This window comes from Palaemon carinicauda, chromosome 1, assembly GCF_036898095.1.
Source record: "Palaemon carinicauda isolate YSFRI2023 chromosome 1, ASM3689809v2, whole genome shotgun sequence".
NCBI classification, from domain to species: Eukaryota; Metazoa; Arthropoda; class Malacostraca; order Decapoda; family Palaemonidae; genus Palaemon; species Palaemon carinicauda.
In genome coordinates this window covers 158931533-158958312 of record NC_090725.1, presented here as the reverse complement: position 1 = coordinate 158958312, position 26780 = coordinate 158931533, and the positions used below count along the sequence as shown (strand labels likewise).

The 26780-nt window shown below is 42.0% G+C and overlaps 1 protein-coding gene across 5 annotated transcripts in view; it reads right to left on the bottom strand.

Moving 5' to 3' along the window:
- LOC137652693 (E3 ubiquitin-protein ligase RNF19B-like) overlaps positions 1 to 26780 on the bottom strand; it is a 305828-nt gene that overhangs the window by 98912 nt on the left and 180136 nt on the right. For all 5 annotated transcript variants that reach the window (XM_068386125.1, XM_068386099.1, XM_068386105.1 and 2 more), the window contains exon 8: positions 4482 to 4618. In XM_068386125.1, coding sequence (XP_068242226.1) covers positions 4482 to 4618 — 137 coding nt within the window. The remainder of the gene's footprint in view (positions 1 to 4481; positions 4619 to 26780) is intronic.

Here is a 26780-nt window from a genome sequence, read left to right as displayed (position 1 = left end):
GCTTCATACAGTATTCTAGTTCAATATTAAGCCTTTATATTTCATTAGACATTACTGTGTTTAATTGTGGTTTATTAAAGCATGTTTATATTTTAATTTTCAATTTCTTGAGCATACCAATAACCAACAAATACTTTTGATTTACTTTCGGTTGGCATCAGCTGATCTCAAGGTCACGCTGCCGTATTACTATATAGTACATATTACTATATAGTAGGAATAAATCAATTAATCTCTCTCTCTCTCTCTCTCTCTCTCTCTCTCTCTCTCTCTCTCTCTCTCTCTCTCTCTCTCCAAACAAGGAAGCAATTAAAGACCTTGGTGTAATGTTAAATAGGAATATGTTATGTAACGACCAAATAGCAACACTGTTGGCTAAATGTAAAGCAAAAATGGGAATGTTATTCAGACACTTTAAAACAAGAAAAGCTGAACACATGATTATGCTTTACAAAACTTGTGTATGTAGTACACTCGAGTACTGCAATGTGATATGGTACCCACACTACCAAAAGGATATTGCACAAATAGAGAGTGTACATAGGTCCTAAACTGCTAGAATAGAATAAGTTAAGGACCTTGACTACTGGGAAAGACTGCAATTTTTAAAATTATACAGTCTAGAAAGGAGAAGAGAATGCTACATGATAATACAAGCATGGAAGCAAATAGAAGGAATTAGTGAAAACATCATGGAGCTAAAAATATCAGAAAGAGCAAGCCGAGGTAGATTAATAGTGCCAAAAATTATACCAGGAAGACTAAGGAAGGCGCACAGGACATTAATCCACTACGCACCAGCATCGATAATGCAGCGACTATTTAATGCCCTGCCAGCTCATCTAAGAAACATTTGAGGAGTGAGCGTAGATGTGTTTAAGAAAAAACTCGATAAATACTTATGATGCATCCCAGACCATCCAAAACTGGAAGATGCAAAATACACGGGAAGATGCATTAGCAACTCTCTAGTGGATATACGAGGTGCCTCACACTCCAAACATAGAATAAGGTAATAAGGTAAGGCAGGCGTCTCTCTCTCTCTCTCTCTCTCTCTCTCTCTCTCTCTCTCTCTCTCTCTCTCTCTCTCTCTCTCTCTCTCTCTCTCTCTCTCTCTCTCTTTGTACACAAACAAAAATATTTAGTACAGTAGTTTTCTTTATATTTAATATGATACACAACATAAAAACATAAATAACAAAAAATCAAGTTTGCAAAATTCCACGGGCACACAAGATGTGAACATGGCTAATCACAGAGCCGTAACATTAGTCCTGTTTGGTTACCGGATGTCCAATAGGGTCACTCCACCAGGTCATTGTTCCCGGGAGGCCTAAAAACGGAGCCGTAAACAAGCCTGATGCTTGGCTACCGGGGTAGTTGGGAACAAGAGTCCAGCCCCATTGGGCAGAGGCTCAAAACTGCAAAACAGGTTCACAGCCCCAGCCTCGGTGCATCGTCCCAGGGGCCAAATACAGGGTCGTTGGCCCCCATGGGATCAGGAGCTACTCTGGTGCCGTCCACCACTTCTAAGAGAGATGATGTCAAAAGGAGCGCTTCCCTATGACTACTGCTGACAAGCCTGCCTCAACTTCTTCCTCTATGCCTTAATCTTAGAAGTGACAGAGTCAGAAGCCAAAGAGGATGCCAAGGAAGAGGAGTCGGAGGAGGAAGAAGAATGGGCACATTTCTTCCTCTTTACAACCATCCACTCAGGTTCTACAAGCAGAGACATCAAATTCTGAGAATCCCAGACGACAACGTTTTCCAATGGGAAGAACCATAGGAGTTGCTCCAATACAAACCGCAATGATGGGGAATACTATCACGCGGAGGGAAGTCACACTTGCAAAGAAGCGTTAGTCCAGATGCCACCCCTATCCCCCCTAGCCACAAAGGTCATGGTGAAGCACAGGGGAAGGGGAGGGCAGGAATGACTAGGTGAGAGACATGCATGGGACACTGCCACAGCACCAGGGGAAATGTCATTAAGCACCGGGGCCCCTAGGGAGGAGGAGCTACTACAGACATTGCCAGAACTCGGACAAGCCCCTAACTACTGACATAACCAAGAAGATACTGGCAATGGAGGAATCTACCTGAAAGACCTAAGGAGGCCAAATCCCATTAGGTCACAGTCACCAGCAGCTGCACAAATGTAGAAAAACCTGCAATCTCCGATGGGGTGTAGGAAATACAAGATGAACTCCACACAACACTAGAACCAGAAAACTTGCCAACGTAGGTCTGAGAGCTTCCTTGCTCCTGCCACACTTCCCAGGGAATGAACCAGAGGAGTAAGTGCAGGAGCAGTGAAAGCACATGTCCCCGTTGAGTGGAAGGAAGAAGCAATGCTATCTTATTTCCCCCCAACAAAGCATACGTCTGCCACCACAAGGAGGCCAAGACCTACACTCGGTACATTGGAATGACTGAGAACAACCATGCCCCTAGCAAGAGCACAGAGACGGTGTTGATTTATTTGGTTTAAAAAAAGCATTGGATGTAAAGTCCATACTCCCACAAAAGTGCCATGCTTCACAATAACAATCAACAGCCAATGTCCACTTCCTGAAAGAAAAGGAAAAGGTCACTTGAGGGTGCTTTGGTATGTCCGTACTTGAGGTGGCTGAAAACATATGTGAAGAGACTATCACATGTAAGGGCTCAGGCTCCTCGCCCTCGCTCCCACCTGTCGCTTAACTGCTCATTAAACAATTCAATGGCCATCTAGCTTTGGTGTTGAAACATACTCCATACACAAAGAACGATGGTTTGTATCCGCATAGGAATCTTAATTTTGGGGAGGTGCTGTGCGATCTCCAAAGACTTTCCTGTGAAAGGTTAGAACAGATAATCCAATATAACAATTACCAAAGAAATATTGTTTTCCCTGCTCTAGGGTCCGTGCATCAATTTGCAAAGCAAGAACTCGGTGTAGAGGGGAGCCCTGCAAGTTCACTCTGGTTAAAATTTGTCAAAGAACTTTAGTGGCAGAAAATCTTCTGCTATGAATAATGTCAAGCACTGAGGCCTGGAAAGGAACCATCCTCCCAATTATCACCTCTTAACTGCATCACAATGAAACCCTCAACCACCATTCACGATCAAAGCTAAACAAATAACACTTAACTCTCCTGCGCGATGTTAGGGAAAGGGGAGGGTTTTGAAGACCCCACAGCACCACCCCTAAAAATAAGTTTTTCCTACAACAACACTCCTTTTTGATGATTTAAGTGCTATGTGATCTCTAAGGAATTTGTGTACTAACTTAATACTGTTCTTGAAGACTCAATGATGAGACTGATCTTTTTTACATACAAAACAGATTGTGAATGGTGGTTGAGGGTTCATTGTGGTGTGAGTTTGTGGCGATAACTGGGAGGATAGTTCCCTCCTAGGACGCCTCGCATGACGTCACTCTTAGCAGATGATTTTCAGCTATTGAAGTACTGTAGCAAGTTCAAATGAGCTTGAACTTGCAGGTCTTCCCTATACACACTAAGTCCATGCTTTACACACTGATACACTGGCACCAGAGCAGGGGAAACAATATTTCTTGGTAATTATGTTGTATTGAATTTCTTCTTCTAGCCTTTCCCAGTCAAGTCTTTGGAGAACACACAGCACTTTAGCCTCAAAAAAGAAAAAAAGAAATATGGAATGAGGATAATGTGGATTAAGGAAGGGAACAACTATAAGGAATTAACTAGACAGATACGAACAGAACTAAAAATGCATGAATAACAGAGATGAAAAGGAAATAGAAAAGACAGACGAATGAGAGAAACCTTTTATCATTTGGGCCAACAGCCTCATATACCGAGTGCTGATGTCATAGCACATGGTTCAGAATTTCTGCCTGGTGCTTCCAGTTTAGCAGCTGCAGTCCAGCGAATGTTTTTTTTATAAAGATATCAATAGTTCAACAGTATATACTGTAGTTGAATCATCGGATAAGGAGGTTTTATTGTGTTAAAAATAACACACGCTCATCCAGATTTAATTCTAGTGTGTTGATTCAGGACTCCGCTTATTGTAAATGACAAAAGCTGGATAAAAAATTTAACATAATAAAGTATTAAAATGCTTAGTGATAAATGTCCATTGCTTTACATAAATTTTTGTTAATACTCGTGTTTCCTAACCTTAACTGGTGGCTGTATAAAAGTCACCCACACTCTCCCTGCAACATCTGCTTGACCATCAACCATAACTCATACTGTGCTTACCTTTATTTCCCCTCAATTTCTTATCAGATTTAAATCAATCTAAAGAATGGACAATGAAGATTAAAAAAACCCCGCGGGAAACCAAAGATTAAAGTACTGGGAATAAAATCCTTCCTGTAAGCATTGGATCATTAATAAAAACTATCTGCCCAGTTACATTCAAATTTTAAAACAATGTTGTAGTACAGTATACACTGTATAGTAGTGAGAAATATGGTCTCCAAAAATGTATGTAGAGTATGTACTTACCTATAATCATAGCAGGCACAGCAAGACCAGCCACCAAGCCTATACCTAGAGGAGCACCTACTAGAGTACCTAATTGCCAAAGTATCTTCTTTTTTCTAGACCATGTCTCCTTTCCCCAGAAGGTACAACCAGACGGACTGAAAAAAAAAAAATAGGAATGAAATCTCATGACTTTAGAATTGTGAACTAGGTATATGCATGGACATTAAACATGATATTTTCATAATAAAATAAAATTTTGAATATACTTACCCGCTGGTTATGTAATGGCTAAAGTCCCTGACGCCTCGGCAGGAAATTCAAAATCTCGTGCGCAGCTTAGCGCAGATATGCCAGGTGTACCCCAGCGCCCTTGCGGTACAATAGGTAGAACTATACTCAACCAATTCAGATTTTCCATGCCCCATGGTCTCTAGAGGGGAGGAGGGTGGGTCTAAAACTTATATAATCAGCGGGTAAGTATATTAAAAAATTTATTTTATTATGAAAATATTATTTTTAAATATAAAACTTACCCGCTGGTTATATAATGGCTGATTGACACCCATTGGTGGCGGGTCAGAGACCGCTGCATAATTGGAAATTCACTTAAGAGTTACATAAACAACTTAAGCGGCTCTAACCTGATAAGGAAGCTGACAGCAATGCTCTGCCTCATTTTGTCTGCTATCCTTAGGAGATCCAGTGATCCACTCGGGGCTGATGATCTCTAGGAGCTGTCAAACGGTACAACCACCTATAACATGACAGGACCTCAACTAATACCCTTGTTCCGGGCACTCTCTAGGAACAGAATAACCACCTGACTAGGTCAAAGATTGCGAAATATTGCCGACCAATCTTCACGTACAATCATAAAAATATATATATATATAACAGTTCCAAAAGAAGAACAGGGGTACTAGGAATTTAGGGAAATGTAGTGGAGGATGTTTCACCTACTACTGCACTCGTTGTTACAAGTGATCCCAAAACGTAGACGTCTTCATAAAGAGACTGGATACGGTAAAAGTAATGCAAAGCGAATACTGGATTACCCCTTCACAAGGCTGTATACGCGATGCCTTGCAGAAAACAGTTTAGTTTAAAAGTTACAGAAGTTTCTACAGCTCTAACTTCGTGAGTCTTTACTCTTTCAACATCTTATGATCTGTCACCCAACCGTGTGAAAGAACCTTTGTAATCAAAGCCTATACGAGATGATAAGAGTGTTTTAGACATGGATAGCACAGGCTTCTTGACCGTGCACCCAAGAGTCATGAATAGACTCTTAACTTCTTTGTTCTTGTCCCGATAAAACTTCATCGTTTTTATCGGGCAAAAAACTCTTCTCAGCCCATCACAAACCAAATTCGAGAGGATAGTGATCCCGAAGGATTTAGGCTATGGATGAAAAAGATGTTTGTTAATGACCAAGAATCCAGGTTGCAAGGTACCTATGGCTTAACCAATGTGAAGTCCATGTTCTAGCTAAAAGAGTGAACTTTACTGACTCTCAAGTATGGTAGACTTACTCAGAAAGTCTCCAAAGTTAGGCCTTAAAAAGAAACCAAGTGTAAAGGATCGGATCTGTCACTACCGCGAAACTCCACAAACGAACCCTAAATTTCAGGCTGGTGCATCTTACTAACGCCTCCAAGTCCTCTCAAATGATCCGAGAAGATCTATAAGGTCTCTATTTGATAGATCCAATCTTCTGCGGTTTGAAGACAGATGCCCGCCCGCATACTCCTGTACCTTTTGATGGTCGAGGAGGAAAGAAAATGTGTTTTCTTCTAAGGTCTAAGAAAAAATAGGCCACTTGTGTTAGAGTTACCAAATGAAGAGCCGGCTCTAGCTCTACACCACTCCATAAAACACTCTAATTGGGTTGGAAAACCTTGAGGCAAATGTCCTTTGTACAAGCGAAAGCCTCAGCTGTCTCATTCGAACAACCCTCTAGTCTTAGGGGTTTTCTGAAATACTGGAGGAAGCTAGACCTAAAGCTTGATGGTTTAACATAAAACGTTCGTGATCCTGACACGGGGAAAAGGACTAAAGACATGCTTCCAGCATGCACCCAGCATGGTCCCAGCATGAGTCCAGTATGGTTCCAGCATGCTGTCTACACTCAACATGTAGTGAGAGAGAATCGGGACCTAGAACCGCCTCCCAAAACGCGTCCATATCGATCGCAAGAAACCGATATTAAAGCTAGGCTTGTTGAAAAGAAGCATCAACAACGGGAACCTCATGCTGTGAGGTTAAGACCTGATCGTGTGTAATCAGCGAGTGTTCAACAAACTTAAAGCCAAAGCTTGACACGAGGGAGCGTTAGCTGCGAGGCCAGAGAGACGCGAAGGAGAGACAATAGTCTGTTTATACTGCTGTGAGAAAAAAGACTTGACTGTATGCGTCTAGCACGCGACCATAATGTCACATGTGCTTGCATTGCCGTAAGGTGTCAGCGTGCTGTATGCGTTCACCTTGTCGTGTGGATACAGCGCTCTGTGTGTGTCCCGCTTGTTGTAAATCTACAGCGTGCTGAGTGGACACGACAGCATCGCGTCCGGTCATTGACGGAAAGACAGAACTGATTGCCGAGAGTTGTCCGCGTGTAGCATATGTCTGCATGAGTGATAGTCGCGCGTCCCGCAGACTGCGAAAATGGGACAACTTGTTGAAAGGATTAACTTTGACTGTCAGCGTCCAACATACGACCAGACTGGCGTCTGTGTCTGTGACTGCGTGAGGGAGAGACCAAAACTTGCGTCTGTGTCTGCGTGACGTCTGCCGTAAGAGAGAGACCAGACTGCTACAAGCACCCGCTCTAACGCTTCTCGTAACACGAGCATATCTCTGCAAGGAAGCGTTACTAAGCATAGGAGAACTATGCCTTCTGACACTAATCGGAAAACCACTCCTTCTACGGTAGTCCTTAGACTCATTAGGAGAAAATTTTCTCCCCCCGAGAATCGTAAATGCTAAACACAGATGAAATAGACCTCTTTTAGCTCAGACCAAATCTACACTCACGGGGTAGCGAGTGCGCCAACTCAAGCATGGTCGAAGGCCGGGAGAGAACATCAACCGCAGTCCTGTGAACGACCTGGGAGAGTCCCTATGACATTTCAAGCGCGCCTTGTGTGCGAACTGAACGTATCCAATGCCGTGAGATACCGTCAACAGTAGTCGCTAGACCTCAGAAGAAAGTAATAGACCTTTCCCCAAACTGGGGGAGGAGAAGAAGTGTGAACAGAAGCAAACTGAGCACCTTTCCGAAGAACTGAGAGTCTTACACGATTCTGGTGCCGACACGTCGCCTTCTTCCGAAAGGAAAAAAACTTCCGGCGAACATTAGATACTGCAGGATAAGTTAATAGAAAACATACGACTCCTGAAAGGTCTTGGACATATTGATTGGTGACTACCAAGTATAGGTTTTGCGTCCTTTGATGAGGACAAAGTCTTTCCTCCCTGAAAGTGCATCAGATTCCAGAGGAAGAGCTAGGATTGTATGTGACTTGTCTGACTTCCGCTTCTCTTGCGTAAGAAAAAACAAATTCGATTGCTTCCTGTTTAAGCATCAAAACACGTCTGCTGCAAGGGTAAGTTCTGTTCACGTGCATACATGACGATTAACTTCCTAGTCTGGTAGACAGGAAAAACGTAGAACGTCATTCTCGTCCGGGAACTGCATTCTAATACGCAGAAAACAGTTACAAGATCCATGATACCATAGCGATGACGAACTGATCGCTTCAAGACATTCCAACTTCGCTCTTTTTAAGATACTATGTCACAGGGTTGTGATGTCATAGCTCGCCAATCATAGGCGAAGAAAAGAGCATTACTTCATCATTCCAAAGTGGAGAAAAAACGTCTTGGACTGCATCAACAATATCGCTCGGCGGAACAAACATTTAATGCACAAGGTCCGCGAAGAACCTCAGCCTACCGACCTTCCTTCTCCCAAGGGTTGGAACGTAAGGAAGAGATATAGGACTAGGGGCAAGGTGAACACGAACAAACACCTCCTCCAGAGCATTGCGCTATGTTTACGAGTCACTAACAAGAGCGGTTTAAAAACATAATACATTAAATCATAAAAAGATCTGCCCGTGGTGGGAGATATACTTTTACGTTCTATTCTCATAAAGGCCTTAATGCCCTTTCTGCTGTTGCAGCTGCAAGCGCTGTATCAATCTCTACAGAAAGGTTCGTTACTTTTCTGAGAATGATTTAATGTTAATTCATTTATTTATTTTACCATTAAATTACTGGGCCATTGTTCCCTAAAGGAGCCCTTTGGGTTAAAGCATCTTGCTTTCCCAACTAGGGTTGTAGCGGGCCAGTAATAAAAATAAAATAAAATAAATAGCGACACCATCAACTCAACTAGCGAAAACTATGAGGGAAACTTTTTAGAAAAATTCTCATGAGTTTCTGAAAGTTATTCCCTTCCTTTTACAATCTCTATCCTAGGAAGAGAAGTCTTGATTCTTAGGAATCCACTCCTTATGATTCTGAATTCAGACCTCAATACTTAAGAGGTTTTAATTCTAGTTCTCCCAACCAAGAGTTAGCCCAGCAGGCCTTGGTCCGAAAATATAATATCTTTCTAGTTAAGATTTATTTCTTAATATAGTGCCTGGAGCAACAATAACTCAACACTAGACAGTCATGGTCAGGAAGACATCAAAGTCTATTGTCATAGGTAGCGAAGCGTCCACACTGATGCTGAAGCGTCCACACTGGCGTTGAAGCGTCCACACTGAGGCTGAAGCATCCACACTGACGCTGAAGCCTCCACACTGGCGCTGAAGCGTCCATACTGATGCTGAAGTGTCCATATTGATACTGAAAGCATCCACACTGACGCTGAAGCTTCCACCCTGACGCTGAAGCGTCCACACTGACACTGAAGCGTCCACACTGACACTGAAGCGTCCACACTGATACTGAAGCGTCCACACTGACATGGCGCTTCGCTCCATTCCGTCGACATTCCGTTTCCGTTTCCGCACCGTTCCGATGACGCTTCGCCGACTCTGCTGCCTGGCGAACATCGGCGCGTCTGTATAGACTGATACTAGGCGCTATGAGCAGTCGGTTTGCGTTGAGTAGGTAATCGAAGTGAAGCATCCTCTTTCTCCCACCATTGAACATTGCGGTTGGTAGGCCGCCTGTGCGACAACGAGTCCTCACCGTGTCAAAGACCGGAATCGAGAAACCCAACCGCACTGTTAATGGCAGGCTGAAAAGACTGCATAAACGAAGATAGATGCTGTTTCATGCCTAACTGCAAAGATCAAGGATCAACCTTAGGCAAAACGTATTCAGCATTATCTTCGTCGAACCAAAGCGCTTGCCACTGTCGAGAGACGTCACCCATCAGGTGGAGATGGCGGCACTGTGTCTGCGCTGCATGAAACGTAACACACGCCGAACGAATCTAATTTTGTTTTCAGCTTAGCGCCTTTGAAAACACTAATACCTCGCTTTATCTATAGCGAGGGTGAGCGCTCTGGTGATCGACAGAAAACGCTCGAGAGGACTTCAGTTTGGGTCTAAAAAGACTGTAACGCCTGGTTACCCTCTCGATTCCTTTCGCCGTTCGACTTAACTTCTCCCCTGGGTCCGGGAGCTCGACAGAGGTCTAAGGCTAGGATAACGACAGGTCCGAATAGAAGCACTCTCCACTGAATAAAATTCACTGCAAAATTTATCACTAAAAAATTGTGCACTTTATTTTTTGGCACAAAGATAGTTTCATAATTACCTGAAAACCAAAGTACAGTATACGCTCTCTCAAACGAAATGAACTCCGTAGGGAGAGACTTATAATTCTGTCACTGGACAATTGTTTGAATGGGAAAGCAAAAGTACCGAATCCCATATAAATGTAACAAAATATTAAATATCAAATATTACCTTAATAAATATAATATTTATAAATTAAAATAAACCCTTAAATTAGGGAGTTCCAATAAAAGACGAATCATCACTCGCATCATTGGAACATCTACAAAAAATATACGAACAATTTTAGTATTCCGAAAACCACCAAGGCAACAATGATACATAGAATCGTGCGCTACGACGATTGTAAAGAATACTGCATCGTATAAAATAACTGAACTGTAACTTCCTTTAATCTCTGACTAAGGAAAAAATACTAAAAGAACCAATTAATTGAAAAATAAAATGTTCCTTTTATATAGTACAACTTAAAACTTGAGAAGTAAGAAGAAAGTACTATTCATGAAATCGCTACAATACATTGTAACATCGTAACGATACTGACTACTGCGTAACAAAAATAAACTGAACGCTAGTTAATCTTTGCAAACAGATCGAAGATTATCTAAAGAAAACTATTAAAAGGATAAAATTTTCTCAAAATAATTCTTTAAATCTAATTTATAACTTAATACTCTAAAAGCATATTCACTTATATTCTTTGTAAAAAGCAAGACAGACTTTTAGCTTACGGAAAAGGCTGTGACGTCATCAATGGCCGAAATGTTTACATTTTGCCCCTATGCTTTCGTGAGGATTAAAATAGGTTGAAAAACCTTCTAACCCTACCTTTTAAGATAAATACGTGATCACAGATCAAATAAAACAAATATGCGAAAGCCAAAACTCAAAAACGTTAATACATCACCAAATAACGTCCAAACAGAGTAAGAAAACGAGAGAGAATTTCCAATAGTACAGCCAGCTATGGCGGCAGAGAAAATCTGAATTGGTTGAGTATAGTTCTACCTGTTGTACCGCGAGGGCGCTGGGGTACACCTCGCATATCTGCGCTAAGCTGCGCACGAGATTTTGAATTTCCTGCCGAAGCGTCAGGGACTTTAGCCATTATATAACCAGCGGGTAAGTTTTATATTTAATAATTCTCTTTTGGATTACAGGCCAATTAGAGTGATGAGAAAATGATTTGATAACGACAATGATAAAAAACAAAGGGTAAAATAATTAGTTAAATAAGAAATAAATTTTCTCTAGCATTTGTCATTTACCTAGTGTAGTTAGTCAGCCTCTGGCCAGTATTGGTAATTTTATATTAATAATTGCTTTTTAATGAAATGTTTCCCACTGAGAACCAAGGAGACTGTAGTTTACAGCAGTCCTGTCTTATTTTTACATGTGTTTAATATGTGAAGACGTCCACAATTTCTAATAGAGGTAAGGATATTTCATTCATCAGGAATTCCCTCCAAAGGCAACCCCCCTTTTTGAATAAAAACTGTACAATTTTTTTTTTTATTAAAAATGGAATGTACAGTGTACAGTATAAATAACCTTACTGATTCCTTTAGCTCAAAACAATCTAAGTCACTTGGGAATTGAAGGAGAGAAGCATCAAGAGGTTGTTGCAGGTCAACTTCTCACTCCCATTCTCCCCATTTACCTGCACCGAGCATCGAAGGTGACTTCGGGCAGACTAAAGACCCCATTAACCAGCCATGCATTCTTGCACTGTTACCTGGGAATAAAAGGTCATATTCCAACCACTCCACTTGGGTTTCTATTTTCAACTTTTTTTCATGACTGACCTTCTTTGTTACCTCATGGAGGAAGTTTGTTTGCTAAAATTTAGTCTTTTCAGTTTTGCTCAGCTAATAGCCCACTGCTCTATGCTTCATCCTTGGATTAAATTGACATTTGTGATTACCTTTACCAAGTTTTGTGTTTCCTTTTTACATGGGAAATACAGAAAAGGCTGTGAATAAGTTTTCCATTTACATAGGTTTTGCCTTTTTTTAATTTTAGCTCAGACCTTCAAACCTCTGGTGTTTGAGATAGTACCCTATCTGATACTACGGGAATAGGCATTCAATGATACGTCTTGTTATCTATATAATGATGAGAATTATCTATGCTTTGGATGGAATAGAATAAATTTCTGTAAGAAGTCTTTTAAGTATACTTCAGTATGTTTTTCAGTTTAATCAAATTTTGTTTGACAATATAGCCTCATTCAATGTAGGCTTGAAACATCTATGGCATTCACTTTTAATTAATAAAAAATATTGTATTGAAGGCAGTGAAGTTAAAATGTTAATTTTGAATAAACACTTCTCAAAGGTGGTGATTATGGAAGAGCTCTGCCGAGGAAGTATCTAATCTCTAAGTATATAAATTTTGGTAAAGATATCCAAATAAGTTACTATGGGTAAGTCTCTGTATGTCATCAGACCCTCTATCCTTAAAAATTACTCAAAGTTATAGATCATTAAGGATAAATTTTTAGCTCAAATGCAGTGAAAGTTCCTCAGACTGTTCCCATTTAGATTTGAAAATTTTTCTCTCTTAATGCCTTCCTTACGAGGCAGAGGATCCACCACTCAAGCTATATACAAGATGTCACTAACGGATATACAGTACATGCTCACTTAAAATAACCTACATTTCAGTGTTTATTTGTTTTACTGCTGATTAAAGAATAAATATTTTAAAAGTTTACCCCATTTTCTCTTGTATTTCACTCTAAGCAACCGAAATATTTTTTCCATTCATAGTGAAGTGATTATATTTAAATTGTTTGTAACTTATTCTTAAGATAATGCTGATTGCTCAAAAGTTACTGTCTTGGTAGCATCTAGACCCCTTAATCTAACATCAACTTTGTATAAGAAAGTTCCAAATGTAAAAAAACAACCTTTTAGCTCAGAATAAAATCCAGATAAATTGGACTAGTTAATCATATAGGAGATTAAGTTAGGTATGCCATGCCAGCCTTTAATTAGACCTTGACATTTAATGAGGCCCAGCCGTTAATGGTTTTAAGGGTTTAGTTAATAATGAGCTTCATCATACTATCTTGACCTCTTTAATTTAATTCATAATAAGCAGCCCTTAGTTCAGTGATTATTTAGACAAAATGAATTCTTAGTTCAGTGATTATTTGGACAAAATGAATTCTAACCCCAGCCCAGTTGTGAACACTAGCTCGTGAAACTTTGATTTGCAGCTCTAGTGCACCAATCAGTATGGGTTCTGATGGTACACTCACACGAAAGAGTCAAGATCCTCTCTTAAAGCCTCAAATTCTTAACTCCTTTGAAATCTTCTAATGTGCCATTTAGCTTATTCGTACTCCAATCATCAAAGACTAAAAGAGCATTTGTTAAATTTTAATTACGATATAGAATACGAAGCGCTATTAAAAAGCACTTTTCTGGGCTCCACCTGTGCCGGCCAGTGAAATGCTCCTTTTGCATCATTTCTAAGGTATATAACTGCTTTGTATTACCAGAGAAAAAAGTTGCACAGGAATGCCAGGGTTGAACCCAGCTCGCTCACCTAAATAGGTGTCGGTATAATACTGGGGCGTGTTAAACCAGAACCAGAGGTCTCGTGCCATTTAGATATCTCCTCTTCAATATCCCTGTAACAGCGAGGTGCCGTTCAACACCCACCACTGAATGTTACTACCACCATCTCAACCCACGCCAACTACGTCACTTCTCATAGCATCCAAGTTTGGGCCCATTCTGGGAGGGAAGTAGAGGGTGGGTTCACTGGGCGGCACAGGTCTCTCGCCCAGAAATAGATTTTTCCTTCGTCAAAATCCCTTATTTCTTATTTTAGGGCACAGCATATCATCTGGTCCCTTTTTATGATGAGTTGCACAAGGATGGCAGAGCAGTTCAGTTGGTTTACAGGCCTGACCATTAGCTCATCGCAATGATTTTGCTATTGCCATTAACCCTGGATAGGTACGCTCCTCGGACACCCCTTTAAGGGTATACTCGGACGCGAACGACCCCGACGCCAAAAAAAATTCTTGAAAAATCAGTTTTTGCAGTAACCTCCTTTTTTCTTTTGCCAAAAAAAACTTCAATGAATGCTTAAAACAACTGTAAAGATAAATACTACTCATCTGCAGAAAAACTATTTATTATAAATATTTTAAAAAATTAAGTAGAAAAAAAAAGACCTGACATAAAAATTCATAAAAAAAAGTTTATACATATATACACAAATCCTTTTAGGAATTGATTCTTGAATGTTTAGGACACATCTTGATGTATTTTGGATGAAGTCAGACCCATGGAGGTGAAGATCTGAAATGAGAAAAAAGGGTAACTTTTTTTGGCCAAAAAAATTTGTCCAAATTTCATGAATTTTTTTGGGTACCCAAATGAAATAGGAAGTGGCTAATTTTTTTAGGGAATAAACATATGTTATCCTAAAATAGAAATATGTAAAAAAATCTTCATTATTTTGTAAATTACATTTATATCAGGGGCCATATCTAAAGGTAATTTTTTGAGTACTTAGAAATTTCGTAAAAAAATACATATATTCAATATATAATATGATATTTATGCAGGTAAAAATATACCAAAATATCACAAATTCTATAGGGAACAAGAATATATATAGATAGGGCAGCTTACGCTTCGGATATGTCCACAAAATGGCCGCCAACCACACTGACTCAGACTCCCTAATCTGCCACTTGAAATGTAGGAAGGGTATGTCAATTTCAAGGTGTTATTTACTAATCTAATTATTATTGGATATGCATAAAAATTGTATGGTGGGTTGCTGGATAATTGTCGATTATTTTACGACTATAAAATTAAAATTCTGACCCAAAAAAATTTTTTTGAAGGGAAATAAAATCGGAAAAAAAAAATGTAAAACAATATAATATTTTAGCTAAAAAAATTTGATGATATTCAATCAAAAAAAAAGTAAACAAAATTTTCCGACAAATAAACATCTAGAGGAATCATTACTCTGTGATAGTTCCTTAGTACGTAGTAATTTTGAAAGAATTGGGAAAAAACGAAAAAATGGCAATCACCGGAAAATCGAACACATACCTATATATACGCCATATCTGGCTAAAAAAAAGATAGGCATGGGTAGCCAGATCATCTAGAAACACTTTCCAACACTATAAAAATATAAGTTTTGCGACACTACTTGCCAATTCCTTACGGTAACATGACTAAGCGAAAAAATGCAAAACAAATAAAAAGGGGCACTCGCGGAAAAATGGCTAACATTCTAATATACGGCATTTCAGAAAAAAAAAAATTCAGCCACGTGCTAGGCAAACCATCAAGGCACATTTTCCGACAAATAAACATCTAAATGAATCATTACTCTGTGATAGTTCCTTAGTACGTAGTAATTTTGAAAGAAATGGGAAAAAACGAAAAAATGGCAATCACAGGAAAATCGAACACATACCTATATATACGCCATATCTGGCTAAAAAAAAAAAGATAGGCATGGGTAGCCAGATCATCTAGAAACACTTTCCAACACTATAAAATTATAAGTTTTGCGACACTACTTGCCAATTCCTTACGGTAACATGACTAAGCAAAAAAATGCAAAACAAATAAAAAGGGGCACTCGTGGAAAAATGGCCATTCTAATATACGGCATTTCAGAAAAAAAAAATTTCAGCCACGTGCTAGGCAAACCATCAAGGCACATTTTCCGACAAATAAAAATATAAATTAATCATTACTCTGTGATAGTTCCTTAGTACGTAGTAATTTTGAAAGAAATGGGAAAAAACGAAAAAATGGCAATCACAGGAAAATCGAACACATACTTATATATACGCCATATCTGGCTAAAAAAAAAATAGGCATGGGTAGCCAGATCATCTAGAAACACTTTCCAACACTATAAAAATATAAGTTTTGCGACACTACTTGCCAATTCCTTACGGTAACATGACTAAGCAAAAAAATGCAAAACAAATAAAAAGGGGCACTCGCGGAAAAATGCCCAACATTCTAATATACGGCATCTCAGATAAAAAAAAGACATGCACGTGTTAGCCCAACCATCAAGGCACACTTTCTAACACAAACATGAAAAAAAAAATCAATAATATACGGCAATTCCTTACTACGTAGTAAATTTTTACAAATGTTGAAAAAAAACAGAAATTGGCAACAGCAGTTAAATACCCAATATACCAATAACTACGTCGTATCTGACAAAAACAAAATCACGCATGGGTAGCCAGATCATCTAGACACACTTTCCAACACTAAAAAAGCAAAAGTTTTACGACACTATTTCGCAATATCTTACGGAAAAATGACTTGGCAAAAAAATGAAAAAAAATGAAAAAGGGGTACTCGCGGTAAAATGCCCGACATTCTAATATACGGCATCTCAGATAAAAAAAAAGACATGCACGTGTTAGCCCAACCATCAAGGCACACTTTCTAACACATAAACATGAAAAAAAAAATGAATAATATACGGCAATTCCTTACTACGTAGTAATTTTTACAAATATTGAAAAAAAACAGAAATTGGTAACCGCAGTTAAATACCCAATATACCAATAACTACGTCGTATCTGACAAAAACAAAGTCATGCATGGGTAGCCAGATCATCTAGACACACTTTCCAACACTAAACAAGCAAAAGTTTTACGACACTATTTGGCAATATCTTACGGAAAAATGACTTGGCAAAAAAATGAAAAAAAATTAAAAAGGGGCACTCGCGGTAAAATGGTCCTCGTGGTGATGAACGACATTTTAACTAAAAAAAAAATCATGCACATGGTAGCCAAACAATCCACCAAGACTTTCCACAACTGATAACCTATACAAGTTGCACCATTCTACGACAATTTCATAATACGTAATAACTTTGATAATTATGCAAACTACCTTAGAAGGGTAAACTCGGTCGCGCTCGACCCCGACGCGTCTCAGAAATCGGGGAAGGAGTACAGCTACAGCAATGCACATCTGGACACTACTAGAACGTGTAGGGGAGACACCTCCTGCAGGTCGATCACCCACAAATTCAGTCACGGGGGTGAGTCACGTGAGAAAAACCTGTTTTTTTTTTACGCTCGGGGTCGCGAACGACCCACCGTACCTATCCAGGGTTAATGAAAGCACTAGTTTTTCTTCTCCTGAAGCAAGTTTCTTACCTTACACGGGGCAAAGCTTCCCGTCAAAATTAAATAAATGAGAAGGGCAGTGTTTGATGTAAAGAAATTTTTCTTTTATGTTAGAATTGTTTAGATATAAATGAATCAATCAACAAGGTGATTAAAAATTACTAAATTTATATCCTTAGCTTAAGGCCGGGATCACCCTCTGGAACCCAATTATTTTTCCAAAAAATTTAATGAGTTTTTCATGGATTTATTTTTTATAACTATCTAAGCATACAGCGCAAAGTTTTTTTTAACATTCTGCGGCCATTTTTATTGGTCACAGAGCTCTAAAGGGATATGGTGTAACCGTGGCGTAACCTACTTGAAGGGTTGAGCGCGAAAATAAGACTTATGCGGTCTGAAGTACTGTTTATTTCCACTTGATTTTTCAGTATTTTCGTTTCATTTCATGCCTGAAAATCTAGTGATATGTGGCATCTGTCCATCCTTTTGATCACTGAAAGCTGTGAAACACACCAACAATAGATTAGGGAAATCAACTATTGCTGGTAAAATGAAACCCCTTTTCAATGATTTGACATTACAATAACATCCCAAAAGTAAGGCTATAAAACGAAGGAAGGAAGGAACAAAGAAAAAAAGGAAGGAGGGAAGGGAGGGGAGAGAATGGAAGGAAGAAAGGAAGGAAGAAAGGAAGGAAGGAAGAAAGGAAGGAAGGAAGAAAGGGAGGGAGGGAGGGAGGGAGGGAGGGAGGGAGGGAGGGAGGGAGGAAGAAAAAAATGGAGGGATGGATGGAGGAAGAAAAAATAGGGAGGAAGGAAGGAAGGAAGGAAGGAAGGAAGGAAGGAAGGAAGAGAGAGAGAGAGAGAGAGAGAGAGAGAGAGAGAGAGAGAGAGAGAGAGAGAGAGAGAGAGAGAGAGAGAGAGAGAGAGAGAGAGAGAGAGAGTTTAAATTATTTTGTATCTCAAAGACTTTTTAGTCCATTTAAGGGGACTCCACTTGCTCTTTGGTAGACATTTAACTTTGAGCATTTAGAGAGTTTTTATGATCTTGTCTAATTTATTCTTGAACTTGTTTACTGTGTTATTGTTTACTACATCCACTAGAAGTCTCTTCCAAGTATTTGCTATTTTGTATGTAAATAAATTGCCCCATTGAGTTGTGTTGTATCTTTTCAATTCCAGTTTGTATCCGTTACTTCTGGACTGATATGTGCTAAGCATCAATAGATTCTTGTAATCTACATTTGTTATTCCTTTAAGATTTTTGATTGCCTTTAACAAATGTCCCCTAGTCGTCGAGTTTGTAGGTCAAATAAGTTCAAACGTTCCATCCTCTGTCTATATCCAAATTACCTTAAGTGTTGGAACTAGTTTGGTGGCCCTAGCTTGTACTGCTTCCAGTCTATCTATAACCTTCTGAATACTCTGAGCCTAGAATTTGACTCCATATTCTAGATGGTGTCTTACTAGTGATGTGTAAAACTGTAGTACAGTGACTATGTTTCTGTATTTAAATTATCTCTTTATGTAACCTATTAGTTTTTATGCTTTGTTTTCAGCTTTCATGCTCTGTTTGGTGAACTTCAAACCCTGATAATAACATGCCTGGGGAGTCGGAGTCAGAGTCGAGGCCAATTTATGGACTAGAGGAGTCGGAGTCGGAGTCGGTAAAATTCCACCGACTCCGACTGCGACTCCTCAAAAATGAAATTTTTGCGCTGGAGAAATATTCTCTTTTGGTATCCTAAGTCACATTTTTTTCAAAGTCGCTCAAAAAACGTTTCATATTACCCGCCGTTTTCTTTAACACCCTCTCGAATAAAGGCAGTCACTGAGAAACACATATAGCTCCTGCCATCTCTCGTCCATAAGCCAAACCAAAACAATAATATTATACATGCGATGAGCTGTTCTCTCCACGCACGAGTCTCTGGACATTAAAGTTTATTTCATGATTAACTCATTTAATCACCATTAGCCATTTAAAAGGAAGGAGTTGTTACTGATTCATAGTTTTATGCATCACATATATGAAAAATCTTAGAATTAAGTCATTATTTATATGTAAACATCTCGAAATGACGGGTGTTTTGATTACAGTTTCGTGTAACCTAGGAAAAGCTGAATCCAAGAAATTACGTGAAATGTTTTCAATAAAACAATTACTTACTAGGCTAGTAGGCTAGTGTACCAACCGTGTTTCACACAATTGTACATAATTCCTTTTGTATATATTATGCTTGTATCTTCGCTCCTCCCTCGCACTAAAACGAACATGAAAATTCAAGTCTGGTTTTTCCTTTGTGATATTGTCTGCCTTGTGAACTTGTCATGTCCTGTTGCCTTGAGATTTTGTATATAAGGAGAGTGTTCCACAACAATATAGCTCAGTCGTTTCCAATCTGCCTTTGATTTCACAACTCCTCTCTCAGCCCGTCACATTGGTGACCCCGGAAGTCGACTCGCTCCCACCGCCTTCCACCCCCACCCCCTCGCCCCTTCATCGTTGGTACTATGGCGGACTCTACGGCAGTTGGTGCTGCAGCCGCTCCATTCAAACTTTCATCGTTTGCCAGCGTAGAGGCGTTTGCTTGGTTTCAGCGCGCAGAAGTCCAGTTTCGTATCAGGGGCGTGACTCGCTCAACCACCAAAGCGGATTATGTTCTCGCGGCGATACCCGAGGACACCTTCCCAGAAATATCCGATTGGCTTTGTGAACAAGGAGACACCCCAAATCATACCTTCTGCAGCAGTACTCGCCGTCGCCAGCCGCCCGTATAGCAAAGCTCTTTCAGCTCTCGCAACAACCGTTGGGGGATCAAAGGGCTTCGCTTGCCCTCAGGGAAATGACCAGTATCGCTCGCCTTCAACCTGCCGCAGACGGCTCTCCTCGTGAGGTGAACCTACTCCGTGCCCTTTGGATACGCCGTTTACCTGAACCTGTGCGCGCTGCCATACCCGATGTCGATAGTTTACCCATAAAGGACTTGATGACCAAAGCCGACGCCCTTATGGACAGCCACTTCAAGACCTCCATCAACGCCTCCACCCTTGACGACGAGGATGCCTATTCAACGACAACTGAAGCTGACATGAATGCCGTAGGACATACACGCCTACCCCGTGACGTGCCGAAGCGGCGACAAAGCCGCCCACCACCCCCCAATTGCTCGCGCCCCAACGAACGACTTCTACAGCCACTTACTACCTCCCATCCACCGCAGTTTTGCTACTACCACTTCAGATTCGGGGCAACCGCGAAGAAATGTGCCAAAGATTGTCAGTGGCCAAAAAACGTGTAAGTAGGCCATCGCTTGTGGCGGTGGCCTCCCATGTTTCTAATCTTTTCTTTTTACAGGATGCAGGAACGGGCGTGCGATTTTTGGTAGACAAGGGTGCTTGTCATTCTCTTTTGCCAAGGAAACTCTTCAAGGCACAACGTAGTCTGTCTACATCTGCCGACGTCCGCTTGGTAGCTGCCAACGGATCTGCGATACCCACCTACGGTTACGAGAGCCTCACATTATCGTTCGGAAACGGTAAATTCAATTGGAAGTTTCTCGTTGCTGACGTCACAATGCCAATCCTCGGTGCGGATTTCCTCTCCCATTTCCACCTTCTGGTCGATGTCGCCCACCGACGATTGGTCAACGCAGACTCGTACTTGTCGACACCTCTTCAACCCGCCCCCTCTAACCTCGCTCTCCACATCAGCGCACCCACGGATGCCTACGCCCACCTCCTCACGTCGTACCCGGAAGTTTTCCGTCCAGAACTTCGCCAAACGCCCACGGTTCCTGCCAAGCACGGTATTTATCACCATATCAAGACGACGGGACCCCCAGTCTTCGCAAAATTCAGACGTCTGGCACCGGAACGATTGGCAGCCGCCAAACAGACGTTCGCCGAAATGGAGAAAATGGGCCTTTGCCAAAAGGCCTCCAGCCCATGGTCGTCACCCTTACACATCGTTCTGAAGAAAGACGGCTCCCTCCGTCCGTGCGGGGATTACAGGCGCCTGAACATGCAAACAGAACCGGATCACTACCCCCTCCCAAACATTGCCGATGTAACCTCCTACCTGCACAAAGCAAAGGTTTTCTCTACGCTCGACCTCCTGAAGGGGTATTATCAGGTGCCTATGAACCCAGAAGACATCCCCAAGACCGCCATCACCACTCCGTTTGGCACATACACCTTCAATTACTCCTGTTTTGGCCTTCGTAATGCTGGGGCAACGTTTCAACGTCTCATGGATGGCATCTTAGGGGACCTCCCTTTCTGTGTATGTTATGTGGACGACATACTTGTGTTCTCCTCCTCAAAAGAGGAACACCTCCGTCACCTGCGCATCGTGCTCGACCGCTTGCAACAAAACGGCCTTGTAGTCCGGTACGACAAGTGTACCTTTGGCGCCAACGAAGTGTCGTTCTTAGGGCACCGTATCACTCCTGAAGGAGTCCATCCCCTCCCTGAGAAGGTAGCAGCCGTTCAGAATTTCCTAACGCCCTCGACCGTCAAAGCTCTGCAGGAATTCTTGGGCATGATCAACTATTATCACCGTTTTCTGCCAGCCATTGCCGCCACTCTTGCTCCCCTCTACGCCTCCCTCAAGGGCAAGCCAAAGGACCTGAAGTGGGGTCCCCTTCAAGAAGCAGCCTTCTGCAATGCAAAGAAGGCCCTATCAACTGCTGCGGCTCTCACTTTTCCTATCCCACACGCCCCTCTCCTTCTCTCCACCGATGCCAGCGACATCGCTATTGGTGCAGTACTCGAGCAGGTGGTCAAAGGCTCGCCCCGCCCATTGGCCTTCTTCAGCAGAAAACTGTCCAAGGCAGAATCGGGTTATTCTACCTTCGATCGAGAATTGCTGGCGGTGCACTTAGCTGTCCGTCACTTTCGCCATTTCTTAGAAGGTACGCCCTTCGTCATTCGCACAGACCACATGCCTCTGGTGCACGCCTTCACTCGACAGTCTGACGCCTGGTCCGCCCGTCAACGCCGACATCTCTCCGCCGTGGCTGAATACAATTGCACCCTCCAATACGTCCCTGGGAAAATGAATCCCGTTGCCGATGCCCTGTCAAGAAACACGTTGGCTGCCGTTCAACTGGGATTGGATTACAACGCCCTGGCTGAAGCCCAACGACAGGATCCAGAGTATCAAGCTTGTAGGACATCCTGCACGTCCCTCCGTTGGGAGGATTTTCCCCTCGAAAACTCCAACACCACCCTCCTCTGTGACGTCAGTACTGGTAGACCGCGACCTTGGATTCCTGCTCCCATGCGCCGACAGGTGTTTGATTTCATCCACGGCCTTTCACATCCCTCGTGCCGTTCTACTGCACAGCTGCTGAAGGCAAAGTTCATTAGGCACGGCATTTCTAAGGATGCTAAGGATTGGGTCCGTGCCTGTACTTCTTGCCAAACTTCCAAAGTACATCGACACACGGATTCAGGAGTGGGCACCTTTCCTCAACCTCAGCGTCGTTTCGCACACATTCACGTCGACGTTGTAGGCCCCCTACCCACATCACAAGGACATCGTTACCTGTTTACCGTCATCGACCGCTCCACTCGTTGGCCTGAAGCCATTCCCATGGAAACTGCAACGTCCGCCTCATGTACATCTGCCTTACTCTCTGGATGGATTTCAAGATTCGGTATCCCTGAGCATATTACTTCTGACAGGGGAACCACTTTCACCTCTCAATTATGGACGTCATTAGCGAATCTCCTGGGCATCACCCTACATCAGACAACGGCCTACAACCCCGCTGCCAATGGAATGGTTGAACGTTTTCATCGCACCCTCAAAGCAGCTTTGATGTCCCGCTGCAAGGATTGCAACTGGTTTACTCAGCTTCCCTGGGTCCTCCTTGGACTAAGGACCACTCCTAAAGACGCCCTCGACGTCTCGGCAGCCGAAATGGTGTATGGCGACCCGTTGGTCGTCCCTGCCGAGTTTTTTCCTTCTACAACCTCCTCCGACGATCTCCAGCGCATACGTCACATCGTGGGAAAATTTACTCCGTGCCGCCAGACTTACAAGCCCCCAGCGAAGCATCACATACCAACGGACTTGCACTCTGCAACGCACGTCTTCCTGCGCAACGACACCAGCAAGCCACCGTTAACGACCCCTTACACGGGACCTTTCCTTGTGATCCGACGCAGTCCGAAAGCATTCCTCCTAAACATTCGGGGCAAAGAAGACTGGGTCTCCATTGATCGTCTAAAACCTGCTTATCTTCTGCCAGATGACCCGCCTACAGTTCGCCTCTCTAGATCAGGGCGCCCTATTTAACATGTACAGTATGTCATTTTTAGGGGGGGAGCCATGTACCAACCGTGTTTCACACAATTGTACATAATTCCTTTTGTATATATTATGCTTGTATCTTCGCTCCTCCCTCGCACTAAAACGAACATGAAAATTCAAGTCTGGTTTTTCCTTTGTGATATTGTCTGCCTTGTGAACTTGTCATGTCCTGTTGCCTTGAGATTTTGTATATAAGGAGAGTGTTCCACAACAATATAGCTCAGTCGTTTCCAATCTGCCTTTGATTTCACAACTCCTCTCTCGGCCCGTCACACTAGTAATGATGAAATGCTATTTTGACTAATAGGCAACATAAAATAAGAAAATTATATAAAAATATTTAATTATTCTTATTTTTTTTTAAATCGCAGTCGGAGTCGGAGTCTGTTCTAAAAAATTATAGGAGTCGGAGTCGGACTCGGAGTCGGATGTTCAGAGTCCCGACTCCCCAGCCCTGGATAATAATACCTAAATCTTCCTCCTGGTCCACACTTACAGTGAGTAATCTGATTGTGGGTTAATATAACATATGTGCATGACTAGTTTTCCTACAGTTGAAAGGCATTTGTCACTTTCTGGACTATTCTCCTAGCTTCATTGGATCCACTCTTAAGGGTTCTACAAATTTTGAATTCGCAGCAATTATGTCTGGTTTAGTATCGTTGGCAAATTTGGTTATTCTACTACTTAATCCTAAGTCTATTTCGTTGATGTAGATCAGAAATAGCAATGGACCAAGGACGGATCCTTGAGGTACTCCGCCTGTAACAACTGCCCATTCTGAAGCTTCTCCACTGATTGCAACTCTGTTTTCTGTTTGTTAACTAACAGAGGGAAGAAGAAAATTCGCTCCAATAAAGAGTTAAGAAGCGGGTAATATTGGCAAAATTAGTGGAGTTAGTTAAGGAGAGAGATGATGGAGCAACCATTTTGCCTAAAGAATGGAGATATTGAGCAAAGGGATCTTCCTTTATGATTAAATGACAAATTCGTAGATAATTTGTATTTTTCCTAACTATACAAACCTTAGCTATTTAATAGGGGTATTACTTTCGGCATAGCTGAAATGACGAGCCATTAATTTTTAACAAGGGTTTACTACCCACACCGCTAGTTAGCGGGGGTAGGGGAGGGTAGCTTGCTACCCCCTCTCACACACCTGTGCTTGAGCTCACTTTGCTTGGAGGTAGGACTTCAAGGGATATGGGGCTGGTGGGCAAGTTTGGTTAAATAGCTAAGGTTTGTATAGTTAGGAAAAATACAAATTATCTACGAATGTCATTTGTTCCGTAACTTTAATACAAACCATGCTATTTAATAGAGGTGACTCAACCATTAGGAAGGGTGGACGTCCCAGCCAGTCTGGCTTTTGGCTTTGCCCGGGGACTCCTTATTTGAGTGTGTAAGTACTCAAGAAATAAGGAGTCCCTGCACCTCGCTAAAACCTTGCTACACAAGGTCTACGGCCTATGCAAGCTGTGTGTGAGGGTATGAAGAAGTGTGACTCGTCCTAGAAAGTTGTTTTGAAATTCTTTGGATGGAAACTTGTAGACTAGGACTTTCCCAATACCACCTCATCAGGGTATGGGGACGTAACAGTATTAATAATAATACTAGGAACACAAGGGAGCATGGTTTACCTGCAGTGGTTTGAGGTCAGCTATGCAAAGAACCCAGGATGCTGCTTTCCCCAAGAGAGGGGATGATGAAGAAAAAAATAAGGGCCAGTCAAACCTTTTCATTCATGCAGACTAAAACCGGGTAACAATGCCCTCAACCTTCTGCTACTTGTCCAATAAGAAGCTTGAGGTTTTAAACCAGCTGTTGTGCAGCCACCACAGGACCGACAGAGAAAGAATCGAGTCTCCTGTGGGACACTCTTGCAGGTAGTGGGATGTGAACGTTGTTTGCCGTTTCCACACCCCAGCTTGAAGAACCTGCGTCACTGAAAAATTTCTTTTGAAGGCCAGGGACGTAGCTATGCCCCTGACATCATGTGCTCTGCAATGACGTGACGGAGGAGGGTCTGGATTCAGTGCCAGGTCAATGACCCTGCAATCTATGCTGAGATGGTGTTCTCGGTGACCTTCCTCTTAGTCCTTCCTGTGCTGACGAATAGTGCAGGCACACGAGGACGGGCTGCAGCTGTTCTTTTGAGGTACAGTCTCAAGCTCCTTACTGGGCATAGTAAGAGATGGTCTGGGTCATCTGTTACAGAACGGAGACTAGAAATTTGGAAGGAGTCGAATCAAGGATACGCTACTCCTGGATTCTGAGTCTTAGCAATAAACTCAGGGACGAAGCTGAACGTTACCTCCCTCTTCCCCTTGAATGGGCGATGTCATATGAGAGACCATGAAATTCGCTGACTCGCTTGGCCGAGGCTAAAGCTAGCTGGAACACCGTCTTCCAGGTTAAGTGGCGATCTGATGCCTGGCGTAATGGTTCATAGGGAGGTCTCTTGAGAGACCTGAGAACTCGAATCACGTTCCATGGGGGGGGGGGGTCTCACTTCCGACTGAGGGCAGTTAAGTTCATAACTCCGTATGAGTAGAGAAAGTTCTAGCGATGAAGAAATGTTCATTCCTTTCAGCCTGAAGGCGAAGCTTAAGGCTGAGCGATAGCCTTTCACTGCCGAAACTGATAGGCGCATTTCTTCACTGAAATACACAAGGAACTTGGCTATTGCTGGAATAGTGGCATCGAGTGGAGAGATACTCCTTCCACGACACCAACCACAGAAGACTTTCCACTTTGCCTGGTAGACTGCTTCTGATGACTTTGGCAGGGTTCCAGACATCCTGATTGCAACTTGTTGCGAAAATCTCAGAGAGGAGATGCTGGATAGTGAACCTACGGCTTTGTGGAATATGTTGGCATGTGGTTGTTTGAGTAGATTGTGTCATAGAGGGAGTTCTCTTGGTAGCTCCGCTAGGAGTTGCAGAGGGTCCGGGAACCATTCTGTGTGATGCCATAGCAGAGCTATGAGGGTCATTGAAAGATTGACCGATGTTCTGGTCTTGCTGAGTAACCAACTCATTAGACAGAACGGGGGAAAGGCGTAAATGTCGATGTT